Raw genomic sequence first — 17287 nt, 5'->3', positions numbered from 1 at the left:
AACAGCTCTGGAGTTTGAGAGCAGAAGCTGCAGTTCTTAAATAATAGTGCCCCCCCCCCATATCCTCCCATTGAGTGATATGTTTATCCTAGGTACAGTTTTTCCAGGGCTTTGTAGATCATCTTTAATTGAATAGATGTTTACATTTAAGCAGGTCGAGTTCAATGTTGTGTTTGTCCTTCACAAACAACCTTTTCCTTACTGTATATTGTGGCATTTGCATGCTGTATAGCAGGAGGGAGATCTCTTGAGCACTTGGGCAGATGCTGTAATATTGCAAATGTTCGGTAAATGTCTGTGTCTGTGCACGTGTGTTTTGCAAGCTCCTTCAAAATAACTATTAACAGTCCAAATTAAAATCTGTGGAACTTCCCCTCCCAGCTGCTCCCTTTCTTTTTAGTAGGTTGTGGAAAAGACCGTGCTGCAATCACTACCTGCTTAATTCGGCCATAAACCATGTTGCTCTCTTGGACTGCAAATGACATTCCAGATCTTATTTTGCCTGACAGACTTTTTTTTCACTTGTCGGCTCAAAAAGAACGTTTTGCCTGCAAAGTATGATCTTATTTGGCCTAGGGAGATGCATAGCTCTCTCGCTGTGAGAGAGGATAGCTTGAGGTGCCCCTAAAATCTGACTGCCCACTTCTGGGCAGGTGCCCTTACTACCAGACCATGGGGGTAAGCAGTGATGCGAGTTGCCTTCACCCCTCGTCTTGGAGCTGAGCCACTGGCTGGAAATAATGGGTCCCAAAGGGGAACAAGCTAGGACGAGCCTATCTGAAGCCCAGTAAGGAAGGAGGAAGGGAGCCCTGGGTTTGGGCCTGGTCTGGTTGGTGTCTGTGCATTTATCAAATGACTCTTACTAATGGAAAATGCACAATCGGCATTGGGAATAGGGGCCCGAATCTTTTGTCTAAGCACTTGAGGATTTAGGATGACTCGTGTGTTTTCCAGAATGGAACTAGATCACACCCAAACGTAAATGGAGTTGAACCATCCAGGTGGTTCTGGATCACTTGTGAGCAAGATGAAGGTGTAGCCCAAGTCTAACTGCCTGGGATTTTTCCAGGTTAGAGTGGAGATGCATGAGGATTTGTAAGCAGCTTATGGCTGCTATGTGTTGTGGAAAAGGACTGTACTTAGTAATTAAGGGCATTTTTACATGTGGTGTAGGATGTGGTGCCGGGCCTTTTAATTAGCAAGCTGCACTAATTAAAAGTGCCTGCGTGTCATGTGTATCAATGTTGCCGTGCTGAAAAAGTGACGGGGCGCTTTGAACAAGAGTTCATCAAGCATGTTTTATTTCAAAGTGCCCCACCGCCATTTTTTCAGCACAGAAACGTGCGGCAACACTGATACATGTGACGAGGAAGGTGGCTGGAGCGCAGCAGTCCTCCAGCAGACTTGGTTAATTGAGTCTGCCTCAATGCGATGGATTTTCAGCGCGTTAGAGCAGGCTCTGCACATCTGCGTAAGAGCCCTTAAATGCCCCAAAGCTGCTTAAATCGCACTTGGATATCTCAGCCCCAGGTCCTGTTCTACCTCTTAAGTTTTCATCTTTCAAAAAAAAAAAAATAAAAAAATGCCTTCCTAAAATTCCTTGTCTAGTCAAATTCCAGTTTCCTCTAGCCCATTGTTGTAGGTAACAGATTTCAGTAAGGAAGGTTGTGGCACTTTATTTGAAACCCAGGGATGCCTACAGGTCTGTTTTCCATAGTTCGAGCCAGTTCTCACATTTGACCAACAACTGATTAAAGATTAAAACTCCCAAGATTCTGGACCTCTTCAGCTGAAATGGCTTACTCATCAACCATCCCCAGTGCCACACTGGAGACTTCCAGGCCTTTTGCAAAACAGCTTCCAATGTGGGAGAAAAGTAATCCTCTTTTTTTATACAGCTATCATGGATTCTGCAGGGCTGTAGATTAGAGCTGAAAGGGCACCATAAAATAGCAAATGGCAAAAACAGCACAGCTAGTGGCAGTTGAAAGAGTGCAGTGCAACTCATTAAGTGGCTGCCATAGTTAAAATGCAGCCTACCCCTGGCTATTGGGGAGAGGCGTTGTTGAAAGAAGAACCTCAGAGCACTTACTGACCTTGCTCTGATGCACGTGTGGCTCCTGTTCTTGTTCATGGGCTTGCTAGTGAATAGCAGAACACCTTCAGAGTTAAAATGAGCCCCCAATAATTAGATTCTATATGTGGAAAATTTATAAATGTTATAATTTTCCATGTATAGATTCTAATTATTGGAAGGTTGCCTTAAATTTGTCATGGTCTCCCCAAGGCTGGGGGCCAGGCAGTGTGTGTGTGGTGGGGGGCAGTCTGACTCCCACCCTTTTTCCCCTTACCTTGCCCCCTATCCACCCCCGCCACCACCCACCACTATACCTATGCCTCCTGGCACCTTGCCTGCCCCGCGCCTGTCCTTCTGCAGTGCCTATGCCTCCTCCCCCCTGCCCCCCCCCAGTTTAATGGGGTGGGGAGCCCCATCTTGGAGTTGAATAAATACAGTACTTATTTGAAGTAGACTGCATATTTGACATCATTCTTTTTTGTTAAATATTAAGAAGTTAAGGGAAACCAAATCTACCACTGTTGATTTGTTACCCGTTTGAGCCTGGCTATAAATAATTAGTGCTGTTTTAAAGCACTTACGAGTTATGGTAGGTGCTATCCAAAGAAGAATGGGGATGCAGTCTTTGCACAGAAGAATCTTGCAGTCCCGGAAGGCAAGCATTTGTATTACAGATTGCAGGCAATGAGATGTTTAATATGCTCCTAGATTTTGCCAACATGAACTTTACTGTGCTGCATTTTCTTTTTTTAAACAAAAAATTTGTTCTTGGGTGCATCGCTTTTGTAAATACAAGCAAACAAAATTAGCATCCAACATTCCCGTTAGACTGTGAGCCAAATCTAACAAAATCGTTAATGTATTCAATGGAGACTTAGTTTCATGACTAAAGTAAGAAAGCTTAATGCACTCCAGTCTAGCCTTTATTATGGCTAGGCAGTCGTCCTTTCATTTGCTGTTGTTTGCATTGAACAGTGGTTTGAACCTTAAAGCCAGGCAGCTTTTACTGTGGTACTAAGCATATTTACTTAAAAATTTTAAATGGTGTGCTAACTGTTCAAAATCATGCCCCTCTTTTCATTTGCATATCCAGCGATACTGTGAAACTCTGCCCTTTGCTGTCTTGGCATACTCTTTTGTCATTCTGACATTTTTATTGGCCCACGTCCTTGCTTTCTTTTCCAGTTAGCAAAACTCCTGTCACCGAATTTAATACTCCTGGCTTATTAAAAATATCTAATGTCACTGTCCCTTCCAAGTTTCCAAAATGTTTGTCAGAATTTATCTGACTCTAGGCGTTTTGAAGGAAATGATATTTATGTATTGTTAAACCAATGTCAGCTGCTAGAAATAGGCTTATTTTAAACACCATCTCCTTTTACCTGTGTTTAAAAGGAACAAAAACACTGGTGTATAATTGTGATCATGAATGAAAATCTTCCCAATCTAGTTTGATCAAAGTGGGCAACATATGTTAATGCTAAAGAATTACGGGTGGGTTTTTTTTTTAAAGAGCCTGTGAGATTTAGGAGGGTAACTTGGAGCTCAAGTTCTGCTGACTTAGCTCCTAGAAAATCCCTAACATCCATCCCCTCTAATCTTTTTATCAAATTCATTATTATTTATTACTTTATTTTTGAGCCTTCTAACTCTGATAAGAGGTGGGCAGCAGCGTTGGTATACCTGAGAGATGAGACATGATGTTGATATTTGAGGCATGGTGGGATAGTTTTGGCATGTGCATTAGGAACTGCTGATATATTTACACAAGACAGCTGAGGGTTTGAGGTTGTGAATTGTCATTCTTTCTGTATCCACTTCCAAGCGGTGGTGGCTCGTGGTTGTTCCCTGCGTATGCTCCTGTTTTCATACTCCTTCCTTATGCTCCTAGAGAAGCAGTGACCCACTTACTATTCTAAAGTATCTAGTTACATAATTTGATCGTATGACACTTACATAACATTTGAGCGAAGGCTTTTTCCTGGCTTCTCTCTGTTTTATGCAGACTTGTGCAACAAGGCCAAAGAGGCAAAATGTACCGATAACAATGTTGGAGCTTTGGTACTGTGACACTGTTATCACCTCTTGTGTCTTTTCATCAAATGAAATGGTGTTAACTAGCAGAAAACTCATAACATGAAATAGTAGGTGCCAGGGAAGTTCGTAGTTTCAGTGGGCGAACCTTGTAAACAGAATGAAGAATTTAACGTCTGCAGTGTAAGCAAAGGAAAAAAATCTACCCTTCTCATAGGTTTTCTTGTGTTCCAGTAGTACCGTGAACAGGAAGCCATTCGCCTTTGTCTAAAGCACTTTCGTCAGCACAACTACACTGAGGCTTTTGAATCACTGCAGAAGAAAACCAAGATTGCACTGGAGCACCCTATGTTGACAGATCTGCACGACAAACTAGTGCTGAAGGGAGACTTTGATGCTTGTGAAGAACTGATAGAAAAAGCAGTCAATGGTAGGTGAACCAAGGAGGCACGCTGGCTTGAATCCTGCTGAAATATCAATGTTCCCTTTTGGATATTAAAATGATGCATAATAATATTAAGCAAATAGCTGTTAAATATTTAAAGTGCATTGCCGTATCAACCTTTTTGTTTTAAATGTAAGTGTGCTCTACGCGAGGAAGGTTAAAGTTGTCAACCTTGACATCTTCCTTATTATCATTGCTTTGGGGAACCTCAGGGGTGTACAAAATGCTTCACTAGGTCTCTGATCCAAAAAGCTGACATGGCAAAGTCAAATGTAATGCTCAGGGAACACAAGAGAGAAGATAAGAGGTGTATTAAGGAAGTACTAAGACAAGACTTCAGTAAGATTATGCAGTTATCAAAAAAATTGTATATTATCCATGGCTTTTGTTTTAAATTCACTTCTAAAATATCGTGTGTGTGTGCCCCCCATGTGTCTACTTTGACTCAAAAAAAACCCCAAACAAACAAACAAACAAAAAAAAAAAACAAAAAAAAAAAAGTTGGCAAAGAGATGCTCTTATTCCTGATTTTCCATTTCCTGTGGGAAAATATGGAAAAACATGGATTTTCTTCTTTGAAGAGAAAAAAAATCCTTTTAAAGAAGAAAAACCTTGTAGGTTGCCCCTTGCAGGCTGGCAGAGTTCCAGCCTGCAAAGGGCTGCCTGGGGCTGGGGGAGCAGGAGGAGGGCAATTGGAGGCAGGGGGCACCATGTGCACGTGTATGCACACACATCCATGTTGCTGGCAATAGAGCCAGGCAGCATGGTGGAGAGCAGCGCCCAAAACTCACTGCAGGTAAGTTTGGGGGAGGTTGGGGGGCACATAGATAGACACACACACATACACGATAATAGTCACTCGCGCTGTGCCCACACAGTGAGGGAGGGAGTGGGGCAGGGCTGGTGGCTAGGGTTGATGGGGTACTGCCCAGCTGGGCAGTGTCCTGGGCACAGGCTTGGAGCAGGTTGTAATGCAGGACTAGGCTGGGGAGTGGGATGGAGCCATGAGCAGGTTGTCCCAGATGGAGGTGGAGAGGGGATGAGATGGGGATATGGCTCCCCACTGCTGCATGTACTTGTGGGGAGGGATTGGGCGCATAGGTGACATATCATCAGGTGATGAGGGAGCTTTTATCCCCCCCAAATTTCTACACCCACAGTGCGGCATGGAATTGCAGCCTGGCTACACTGGCCCTGGGCAGGAGCTGCCTCTGCAGCCCAGTGGGTGGACCTGGTGCAAGAGGGAGCGCTGCATTGCCGTGGCTGCTAAGGTGAGGCACCCCCTACCTACCTGGCAGCAGTAGGGGGGCACAAGTCCACACTGCTGCGGCACCTCACTGGCGTTGCTCTTGGTGATGGTGGTGGTGGTGGCAGCACTGTGCCTTCCTGCCCTGCTCTGCGCCCTTGCACCAGGTCCTACCCATTGGGTCCCAGGCCTGCTGATCTGGCCAGGCTGCAACCCTGTGCCTCACTATGAATACAGAAATCTGGGGGTATGCATGCTGCCCCATGCCTATCTGGTGCATTGTAAGTCCACACCCCTTCTGCTCCATGCTGTGGGGTTGGAGCCTAAGGGCAGGGGACATCAGGTCGGGAGTGAGGGGCAACAACAGGGCTAAGGGGCTGCAATTTGGGAGTGAGGGGCACCAGCAGGCATAAGGGGGATGTGGGTTGGGAGTGAGGGGCAAAGGCAGGGGCCAGGGCACTGGCATGTCAGGGCTGCTTAGCGCCACAAAATAGCAGGGAGGGACAATTGCTAGTGAGCGAAGGGAACAGTGGGTGCTCTGATCTTTCCATCCATAAAACTAAAATCAAATGCTAAAATATATAGGTATTTATAATTTATTTAATTATGATTGAAGGGCACTGGTAGGCTTCCAAATTGCTTTAAAATTGTAAATATATCAATAACACATTGTGTTCAAGTGGTACCTATATATATATATATATATATATATATATATATATATATATATATATATATAAAAGCAAGGAACCTGGTTTCCTCTGATAAAAGATCTAAAACTCTCTGGTTAAAACTCCTAAAATTCCAAGTTTTTCCACAGTTAAAGTGAAATGCCACACACACACACACACAAATATAAATGTATAGTTTTTGTTATTTATTTCTCTGTGTGTGGCATTTCACTTTAATTGTGGAAAAACTTGGAATTTTAGGAGTTTTAATCAGAGAGTTTTAGATCTTTACTCAGAGGAAACCAGGTTCCTTGCTTATTGCACAGTACAGTAAAAGCTTTGTTATCTGGTACCCATGGGGAATGGAGGGTGCCGGATAACAAAATATGCTAGATAACGGAGCGGCCCAAACAGGTGTCTTTGCCTGTTGAGGCTGCTGCCTGTCCTGCCGCATCTGGGGTGCTACCACCCCTCCTGCCGCATCGCTGTCCCTCCCGCGGGCCCTAAGGGACAGGGAGGGGGGACCTGCGCAAGCTGCTGTGTCCCGGGCCGTGGGGGCTCCACAAAACAAAGTGCCACGGCGGGCACTTCCCGTTTCGCTTTTCCCTTACAAGCCGGCATGCCGGTTAACAGAGCATGCCTGCTTGTAAGGTGCCAGATAACTCAGCTTTTACTGTAAATAGGCTGGGTCAGGGAGTCCAACCTTTGATCTACCGTTTTCAGGTTCAGCTCTTTTAATCTGATGTGTCCTGTTCACACTTCAAGATTTTACTGTTCTGCTTCCCTCTAAACCTGCTCTATTTTGTTGCAGCCCGTTAAATAGATAGTGCTTAGAAGCGTCTCTATTCAAGAGATGAGTCTTAATTGCTGGCATGGTTTTCACTTTGAAAAGCAGGAGGAAAATTGGCAAAAAGCAAACGTAGCAAAAGAACCTGTATCCTGTGTCAAACTGGTTAACAAATTACTGTTTTTTCTAGACTAGTTTAAAAAATAAATAAGTTGTGGTGAATAATTTAGCTCACCCAGCACCATCATTTTACATGCAAGGTTTACATTGGCTCCTGACTTGTGCTGCTACAGAGTGTCTTGAACAATTGCTTGCTTGCTTCAATAAAATATACATTGTAATGTGCCTAAAATATCTGCCCCTGTAGCTCTTGGACCCGGTAAGAACTAGAAAGTTGCCTGGTTAAGCAATACTGGCATCCCCTGCTAACATGGAGACACATTATGCAAGCAAAGACATTTTTGCTTGTGTAACTTACATTAGGGCTCTGGATGAAATAAGCCATGTTGGTGTTTCTGAATGGATGCCAAGGCCTCTGTTAGTATAGAAATATTGCTAAAAACACATACCTGACACATGGCCTTGCAAAAATTTATGCTGTTAACTTGACACCTGCAGCTCTAAGCGTTGTTCTCGTCCCAGCATATTGTAAATGCAGAAATGAGCAGTTCTTCCCATGATTAGTTAATCGGTGAATAACTTACATTTCTTACTTGCACACCTTAAGTTTGTCGCTGATTCCGAAGAAGGAAGGATGAGTACCTGCATGTGCATGGCTGCATTTGTAATGAGCCGCCTTTGCCAAACTTCAGTTAGCGAGGACTTGGGTATCTTACTAGACAACATTGGGCAAATTGGGTGACTCTACTGCTTATCCTCTACTGATCCCTTTTCTGTTGGTTTGAACACACAACTGAATTCCTTTGCCGGTCTCCCTTATCTTCCTTCATGCTGGGCTAAACAGGAGGGCTGTGGAAGTACTCTCAATACTTCGGAGGTAGGGAAGTAGTTGAAACCCCCGATACAGAGACTACGTTGCTTGCCTATGATCACACAAGAAGTCTATGTACATCTGGTTTCCAAAGGTCCAGGTTAGCATCTGAACAACTGGATCTTCCTCCTTGTTAAGCTTGAAGGTAAAATGTATGTTCATTCTGGCCTGAACCCCACCTTACACTTCACATTTGCCAACACTGTTTGCTCATGATGCTCCTTCATTCTTTAAATGTTCCTCTGTTTACCATTCTCTGTAATGCCCTTTTTTCATACTGTATTTCTCTGATATAGTTTCCTGTCCACCCGTGGTTCTCAAACTATTCAGACTTGAGGCCCTTCTCAGTAGACACAAAGCACCCTTCGGCATATGCCAGCTCTTAATTTTCACTTGTGTTTTGACTATGAAAAAATAAAAGAGCAATTATTCTGTTGCAAAGATCTCAAAGACCGCAACAGGTCATAATGCTTTTGATACTGTGGATTCCTATTTGAAAACTTTGGGTTTATCTTGTGAATTATGTTTTATGAACTTAACAGTGCTGATATTGTATGGCAGCCTTGAAAGGATCTTAAGGCACCCTAGGTTGCTGTGGCATCCTGGTTGAGAGTGACTGCTGTATACCAAACACCCTCCTTCTTCTCTAGTCCTCTCTTTATCACTTTGAAACATTCCTCTGATACCTCACCTGGAGGGCTTGGGGTTTTCTTTCTGAACCCTGCTCTGTATATTATATTTTTCAGATAAAAAAAATCTGCTACAAATCTTTGGGGTACTTTTAATGGATGCTTGCAGCACTGCAAATATAGCCATTTAAAGATAAATTTACAAATGCCCAGTTTACAAACCCTTAAATTTTATCTCAAAGCCTTTCGGAGACTGAACTGTTCTGCCATGGTTGACACCTGAGCACAGGAACAGCTGACCTTGCATTGGTCTGAAGTTCAAACTTTAAAGGAGCATGCAGAGGGGTGCAATGAGCTTCACTGGGATGAATCATAGATGCAATTCAGCAGAAAAATTGTATTAGTGATTTCAACACAAAAAGCTAGATTTAAATGCCATTCTGCATTCCTGTTTCTGGATGTTGCCATAGCATTCGACATGGAGAAAGCCAGGTGGATGAGAATGAGAATGAATATCAGTGGTGTTAGCTGCTTTTTGCAGTACTCATGAGCACTGATGTCTTTCTGTTCCCATCATCAAATTTTTTTCTGAGAATGTTATAGCCGGCAGCCATGCGTTCCCACAGACTCTTCTGACTTCTGTGTGCATTACGCTCAGAAAATGGGCAAATTTAAAACTCTGGCAGTTGCCTGGCTCCCTTTATTTAAAAAAAAAAAAAAAAAAAAAAGCTCCCTAAATCTTGACTAGTTTGCAGGCGTAGCCCAAATACACAGGGGTAGCGTGTTTGAGTCCCTGGGGTGGGGGCAGAGGGGTGGGGGCAGGATGTGCTGAACACTGTAGGCCAGGGAAGACAGGGACAGGATGCACAGTGGGCCTGGGTCTGCTCCTCCCATCCCCACACTGCTGCTGGGTCAGCCTGTCCTGCTGCTCCCCACTGTCCCTCCCACTGCGGCGGCCTGGCTTCTCCCTACCCTCAGGTCTGGTCCTTCCTTCCCCCACTGCGGTGGGGACATGGGGAGCGGGCCCGGACGGGAGGTCAGGGGCCGGGGCTCCATCCCCGCCTGCTCCCCCCTCGTCATTCTTGATGGGCAGTCGGTTCGTATTCCTATAGAGAGCAAGCAGAGTCCAGGTTTTAAATGGACCTGTATGAGACTGCTGCGAAACGCTGCTGCTTGAGGACAAACCGTCCAGATTTGTGTGATCTGCAAGCTCCAGACACGTTGTTCTGGTTACATTTAGTGACGTGCTCCATCTGGCCAGCGTCACGTTGTTATCTGACATCTGGTCATCCATTGACAAATCATCCTCTAAGTCACTAGCCAGAAACGTAGTTGCGTTGCTTATAACGCTTGGTGCTTGCCAGGCTTATGGCGTGCAAGAAGGGAACAACCAAGTCTTTGCCTGGAAGCTTTTAAGGTAAAACTGAGCCACGCTTCAGGGTACAGACCTTGGAGTAGCAGGAGCAGTGGTTTTGTATTTCTTGGAACAAAAGTTTTAGAGGGACATTTTCCTAGCAGTGCTAGCTGGACTCCAGGGCATGTGAGGTGAGGCAGGATCATGAGAGCCTGCATGGGGGAACACCTTCATTTATGGGTATATAAAATGGAGATGTGTTTGCAAACTCAGTGCCTGCCCGTACAGGGATTCACTGGCTAAGAACAAAGATGGGTGAAAGGAATGGATGAACCCTTGGCATGGAGTAGAAACTCATGAGTTTGTTTCTCTTCTTCACTCCCAAGTCTTGGAAAATCTTCAGTAACACCACAGCTCTGCCACTTGAGTTGTGGTTTGGGGCTGCTGTTCACCTCTGACTCTGGAGAAATTGTTATATTAGCTCATTTTAAAAGGCGTTTTCACAGCTATTGATGCTGCCAGCTTTCTCCCTCATTTAAAAAAGAAAATCTGCAGGGACCGAAGGGTAAACTTGCTGCCCTAGAGAAGGCATTGTTTAATGTTTAGCAAGAAAATAGATAGGCATCTGTACAGGGATGAGGGTTGGGTTTTTAAAAGGAAACAAATTATATACAGGATTCTGTTTTTTCTAGCTGTAGAAGCCATATAATGTGAACAAGTTGAAAACCATTCTAATTTACCACGTAATTACTTCCCTCGGATCCTGCATAAATCCTTCGTGTTTAAACTTTAATTGGCTGCCAAACTAGTTAATTTTATGTCGCTGATCAGTAGCCTCTCTCTAGAAGTTGCTTGTTTATCACCTCAAATGCATCTCAAATTGGTGTGAAGGAGTTTATGTACCTTTGTTTGCTGAAAATATTCTACACTTGCATCTGAAGAGGGTAACGGTGCATTTTGATCCATGTGAAATAGATTTCTTGGCCGATGGAAAAAGTTCCCTTTAAATCTAGTAAGCACTTCTTAAAAACTTTGAAAATGTTGAAAATGTTCCAGACTGTTACTGTTTCATTGGAAACAGCTGACCAAAACCTAATCTGGCCTAGATCTGATCTTTCTCTGTGGCTGTGCAGCGCATTGTTTATTTGGATGTGCTTGAACTTTGCCGTCCAGGCCAGGAGCGTAAGCAGTGCACTGGGGTAGACCCGGTGCAAGGTCCACCCAGGATCCTCCCCCTTTCCCTTGGGTCCAGCAACCAACGATTCAGCCTCCAAAATCGAGCCATTACCGGTTTGTAGTATCAGGAGAACGAACGTGGAACTGCTCCCAGCTGAAAGAAACATTTCTGGGAATTGAGCTGGAATATTTCCAAACCAATGTCCCGTGGAAGAAAAGAAGCATTCTTAAAAGAAGCTGAAGGCGCAGTAGGGGAGAAGTGTCATGTCTTGACAAGTGCTGCCTGTGGGTGTTGAGTATGAGAGAGAGTTTAAGCTACTCTTTTCAGGTCATATATGGTGTAATTCATCCTCTTTGTCTATTTGTGTCTATTGGCTGCCATAGAGATAAGAGTTGTTGTTTAGCTGCCTTCCTGAAGACCAAACTTTGTAATGTTTTCAGAAAGATTGGATCTTCTGAGTGTTTGGCTAGAGAAACCTGTCCGATTTCTGTTGATCTGGAATTTCTTACCAACTTCAAACAATGTGACGGAAATTATGCATATATTTCTGAATCCAAATCGATGACTTGGTTTTAAAGCTAAAAATGACCACTGTGTGTCTTCATTCCATTCACATATTCTTCTCCTTTTTTTTTCTCTCTTCCCAACCAAAGGGGAAAAAGGCCAATGAGCGAACCCTCAGACAAACACCTGAGAAGATAGATGAGAAATAACTCCTGCGAACTTTCCTACTAACCATAACCAGTACTGGAAATGATTTTTATCCTAGCTCCGAGCTCTAAACTGAGGCCCCTGTGTAACTCGGTGGCTTTCAACCAGGGTGCCACGGTACCCTGGGGTTCCTCGAGACCCTTCCAAGGGTGCTGCAGGTTGCCACATGATGTTATTACTGAGGTGGGCAAACATGACATGAGATGAAACCAGAGGGTGGTGCCTGTAGACATGCAGGGACGCTGCTCTGATGCGCTGTAATTACAGCACGTCAGAGCAGGCTCGATTTTAATCGCGTTTGCTAGAGCGTGTTAATTAGCGCCCTCCAGCAGCCTCTCTCATGTATCTATCTGTCTCCACACTTCAAAATGGCAATGGCGGCAGGGGAGCTTTAACTAAAGCTCGTTCGATGAGCTTTAGTTAAAGCGCCCCACTGCCCTTTTTGAAGTGTGGGGACACTAGTACACGAGACACAACAGGTGCTTTAATTAGGGCCGCTCTTGGAGCGTAATTAAAGCGTGTCCCCCACTCCTGGAGCATATATGAAAATGCCCAGAGATTTTTAAATAGAGATTCACTGTTTAAAAAAAAAAAAAAAAAAAAAAAAAGACCTGTTATGGTCTTTCTGAGTTCTTTGCAGCAGAATTGCTCTAATATTTTTCTGTTAATGGGTCAAAAATAAGAGCCGGCATTTTCTGAGGGGTGCCTTGAGTTTAATGGGATGTGCCTTGAGCTGAATGAGGGATGCCTAGAGCCTGAAGAGGTTGAGTACCTCTGGTCTAAATAAACACGACCCTCCCCTGTCCCCAGCACATACACATGCACCTCGTGTAATTATTGTATAGTTAGGGATTTACACACGTCCTATCCAGATGTAGCCATTTGTAAGTCACTGAAAAATGCATGTGCAACCTTTAATTTGAGCAATTTCCAACTCAGGAGCGTTAAGTCTTGGTGTCTCAACACCTGGAGAATCCTGTCCTGGTCCTATTTATTATTATTATTATTATTATTATTATTATTATCCCAGCCCCCAAGAGCCCGAGTCTTTGACCAGAATGCTGTTGCACTAGGCACTGTACAAATACAGAAAAAACGGCCCCTGTCCCAAAGAGCTTAGTCTATGACAGATGCAATGGACGGGAAGCATAAGGAGGCAATGAGATGCTATTGATGTATGTTAGGAGCAGTGGTTTCAGTACAACACATCAGTTCTGTGAACATGGCAGAATAAAAGGTTTTTAAGGGGGGATCTGAAGGACAGCAGCAGAGTACCCTTTGCAGATGTATTGGGAGCTCATATCAAACCTATGAAAAGTATGGAAAACATTCTGCTTTATGGAGGGACTGATCGGAGGTAGGAGCTGGGCTCTTAATGAATGATTGAAAACGTGCGCAAACTTAGGAAGTGTAGGTAGCCGCTTACAATCTGGCTAGGGAGCTGAGATCAGTACTGCTTACAGAAAAGAGGATCTACCAGCAATCTGATAAGTTTTCATCCCTTTTCCTTTAATTAATTCTTTTCAAAGAATTTCATAGCTATTTTTGCTCTTCCTGTTTTTGATCTAATGTTTGGTTCTTCCGTCTCACAGCATTTAAACAATGTTTTCTCCTTTTTGTTAGCTGAAACTCCAGAGATACTGTCTGACCTAGTTTCAGTGCAACATGTACTAAATGACTAATTTTATAACTGTGGTCAGCTTCGTTTTTCTTGCTTAAATAATGGAAATAGGAACCCATTTTTAATTTAAACATGGCACACTAGAGGTTTATAAACCATTGGTGTGACCTGCCAGGCAGAAGATGCTGCCTTTTTTGTTTTTTTGTTTTTTGGGGGGGGAGGGGTTGGTTTAAGTGGCTGTTTTCTCTTCATTCTGGTTAAGATGCAAAGCGAATAAGGTATGTTATAAAAAAATATGCTAATGAGGTAACTGATGTGCAGAAGGTGATCATTTTGAAAACTGCATCAGGAGAGCAGGTAGGATAGAGACAGATGAAGTCGTCTACTCCAAAAAGCTATCTGTAATGTAATGGGAGCGCAAATGTTACAAAAATCAACAGGCTGCTTTTGTGTTTGCAGATGGCCTGTTCAATCAGTACATCAGTCAGCAAGAATACAAGCCGCGCTGGGGTCAGATCATCCCCAAAAGTACCAAAGGTAAGACTCTTAATGGGGTTTAGGTTGTAGCCGTGTTGGTCTAAGGATATAGGCAGACAAGGTTTCTTGGGTGAATTTGATATCTTTTATTTGGGTTGGTCTAATAAAAGATATCAAATTCACCCAAGAAACCTTGTCTGCCTAGACTCTTAATGGGGCATTTCTTTTAAAAGCATCCAAGCATTAATAGTGCTGCCATATTACTTTGTGGATTAGTGTAAGGGAATGTTGCAGCAAAGGAGGATATTGGATGGTTTTGATCATGCTTTTTACAGGAATCAGTATTTGTAGCAGGGTGAAAAGGAAATTGCATCTGCATTTTTTCTCAGATAGTGAAATGTAAGTGAATCTCCAATTCATTAGCGAACCTTTCACAGAAAACAATAGCTGTAAGATCAAACATTAGACAGGTCCATTTAAAACAAGTGAGTCATAGGTTAATAACTGTTGGGTATGATTGGAGTTGAAACATGGTACAAATTAAATGTAAAGTGATGCTGATAATGGGGAACGACATGGAAATTAAGCTTGTGAATATATTTGTTTTGGCACAAATGGAGGTAGTATTAGAAATATCCAGAATAACTCACATTTTGGTGGCCATCGTTAAGCTGTAGAAGTTATTGTTAAAAAGTTCCCAGCACCTTTTACCTTTAAAAGATAACTGTTAACAAACTCTGCTATGCAGTACACTGCCATAGCCACTTCCCAGGACAACCAACCTGTATGTAACACCAAGTACAATGGGTTAGCTACATAAGAACACAGACAAAACCTACTCCTGCAAATAAAATTTAAGGGTTTCTTTAACGCCAGTTCCCTGATGAGGCTGAGGAACTAGATCTTCTGCCCCAGTCTGTAATACTTGAGCAGCTGACTGACTGGAGAACTCCTTAAGTGGGAAGGTAGGATTCCCTTTGCACAAGAGAAAGTCAAAGCAGTGTAAAAGAAGCAAAATTGACATCTTCTTCCTTTTGCCTGTCATGACATGGGGTGTTTGTTTGTACAATTGGTGGAGGGAAGGGGGCACTAGTTTTCCTGGATGGATTTGGGCTGTGCCAGCTGATGTGGCTGAAGCCACCTCTTGAAACCGCTCTTCATCCTGTCAGGGGTTGAATAAGCATCTACCCCTCCTTCAGTTTGAGAAGGATGCAAAGGTTGCTGTTAGCTCAGTTGCTTGGGGATGTTTCAGGTACTGTTTTCAAGTTTTCTCTTGAAAGATTCTCAGATAGTACAAGTGCCGAGCATTGTATTCACTCCCTCTACCCACATCACTGCCTTGTGTCTGGCAGATAAAGCAGTTGAACGAACTGTTATCTGGGTTGTCTTGAGCAAAACATGCTGTTTCTTTGGGTAATTCCTCGGCATGGCATGAATGGTTAAAGAACTCTGGGCTGTTTTTAAATGACGTTACTTCCCCCTAGTGCTTAGGATGTACAAGTAAGTAGCTGGCTTCACTTTGAAATCATGTGTAGGTTAAAACTTTTGCTTTGCTTTTGAAACAAGGTGATGGAGAAGACAGCAGACCAGGAATGAGGGGTGGTCATCAGATGGTCATCGATGTTCAGACAGGTGAGCAGTCGTGATCCTTTAAGAAAAATCAGGTGCATTTTCTCCTGGACCTTATATGTAGCTAAGCTGCCATTATCTTAACAGAATAATACAAACAAACACATGTTCCTTCATAACCATGTCTTGTGTCTCTTGGTCTTTGGACACCACTGCCTGCCTTAGAGTTAGACTTGGGTATTCTGTTTTTTGTATGGAGAGGGTCTTTGCTGGCTAACCCATCCCTAGTTTTCAATATGCTTCCTGTGATGTTATGCATACGTGATTTCTTCCTCCGGCAAATTGTTTGGTTTGGAGTAGGAGGCCTTAAGAGCACTCATTTTCCCTACGTACTATAAAATCTAAGGCTTGGAGATGGTATCAATGTACGTCGTCGTTGCTCTCGAATTCCTAGAGCATTTGGTACGCAGTAGGGCATCCAAAGCAGACGGCTGAGTATTTTGAACCCAAATGAATTTTTTCTCACCCTCAACTCTGTCCCTTACCAGGAGCCCCACTTCTTAGGAACTGAGGACTTCAGTCCTATTAAAAGTATACGGACAAATGAACCTACTTATTCCAAAACACTGCATCAGATGGTGAAAGAGAATGAATCTCAGGTGTAAATATACAGTACGCAGGACTTGCTTTCTGCTTCTGGTTCACAGCTTGAGCTCCATTGTAAATACTCTGCCTGATTTGAAACTCAATTTTGAACTTCAAGGTTGCCCTTAAAGCCAAATGCATAAAGACAAGCTAACGCAGCTGCCTACACCAATAGCTCAGTGTGATTGCCAGACTGCCATAGTAGTTCTGCTTAAATTGGATCCCTGCTCACTGTGATTCCCTGAATTCCATCAGAACCCTTGGAGCCCAAATGAGTTGAAAGTAGTCTAACAGTTGGATGCTTGTTCTGATTATTTTGGGCATGCATTTGAGTCAGTTGCTACTGCAATGCACTTAAGCAGGCTGAAGCAATTCCATAAAAGCTGTACAATTATGGACCCATTGGCATATTGTTTCTCAATCAAATTGTGCCTTATGCTGTGGCTGAAGGCTTCTTTCCTAATTGACCATTTGACTAAGTGGTGCAGTCTATCCTGTTCAACTCCAGAGAACATATGGCCTAGATCAGACAAAAGTATGAGAGGCAAACCTAAGCAAGAGGGTCAGTTTTGTGAGGGTACTGGATTTTCTTACTATTTTTAGTTGTTCTGTCTGCTGATACTATTCACATTTATCGTTTGCTTATATTGTAACCCTAATACTTCCCTTGCTAACATAGATTGTATAAGGTGACCTGCACGCTGAAGTGGAGGAGAGAACATGATATACTTACTTTATTCAGTGAGCCTCTTTTTTTTTATAGTTGTCTGGCTTGATGTCTTGTTTTTTCCCCTGCCTTTAAAAAAAACAAAAACTTTTGACACTTCTTTAATGTCCCATAAGAAGTGCCGTA

General features: G+C 43.3%; 1 protein-coding gene across 2 annotated transcripts in view; it reads left to right on the top strand.

The window, feature by feature from the left end:
* MKLN1 (muskelin 1) overlaps positions 1–17287 on the top strand; it is a 157482-nt gene that overhangs the window by 53668 nt on the left and 86527 nt on the right. For both annotated transcript variants that reach the window (XM_014607487.3, XM_019487602.2), the window contains 3 exons: positions 4349–4541; positions 14203–14280; positions 15787–15852. In XM_014607487.3, coding sequence (XP_014462973.1) covers positions 4349–4541; positions 14203–14280; positions 15787–15852 — 337 coding nt within the window. The remainder of the gene's footprint in view (positions 1–4348; positions 4542–14202; positions 14281–15786; positions 15853–17287) is intronic.

Source organism: Alligator mississippiensis, chromosome 4, assembly GCF_030867095.1.
Source record: "Alligator mississippiensis isolate rAllMis1 chromosome 4, rAllMis1, whole genome shotgun sequence".
Taxonomy (NCBI): Eukaryota; Metazoa; Chordata; order Crocodylia; family Alligatoridae; genus Alligator; species Alligator mississippiensis.
The sequence above is the reverse complement of the archived record's forward strand: the minus strand, read 5'-3'. Positions and strand labels throughout refer to the sequence as shown.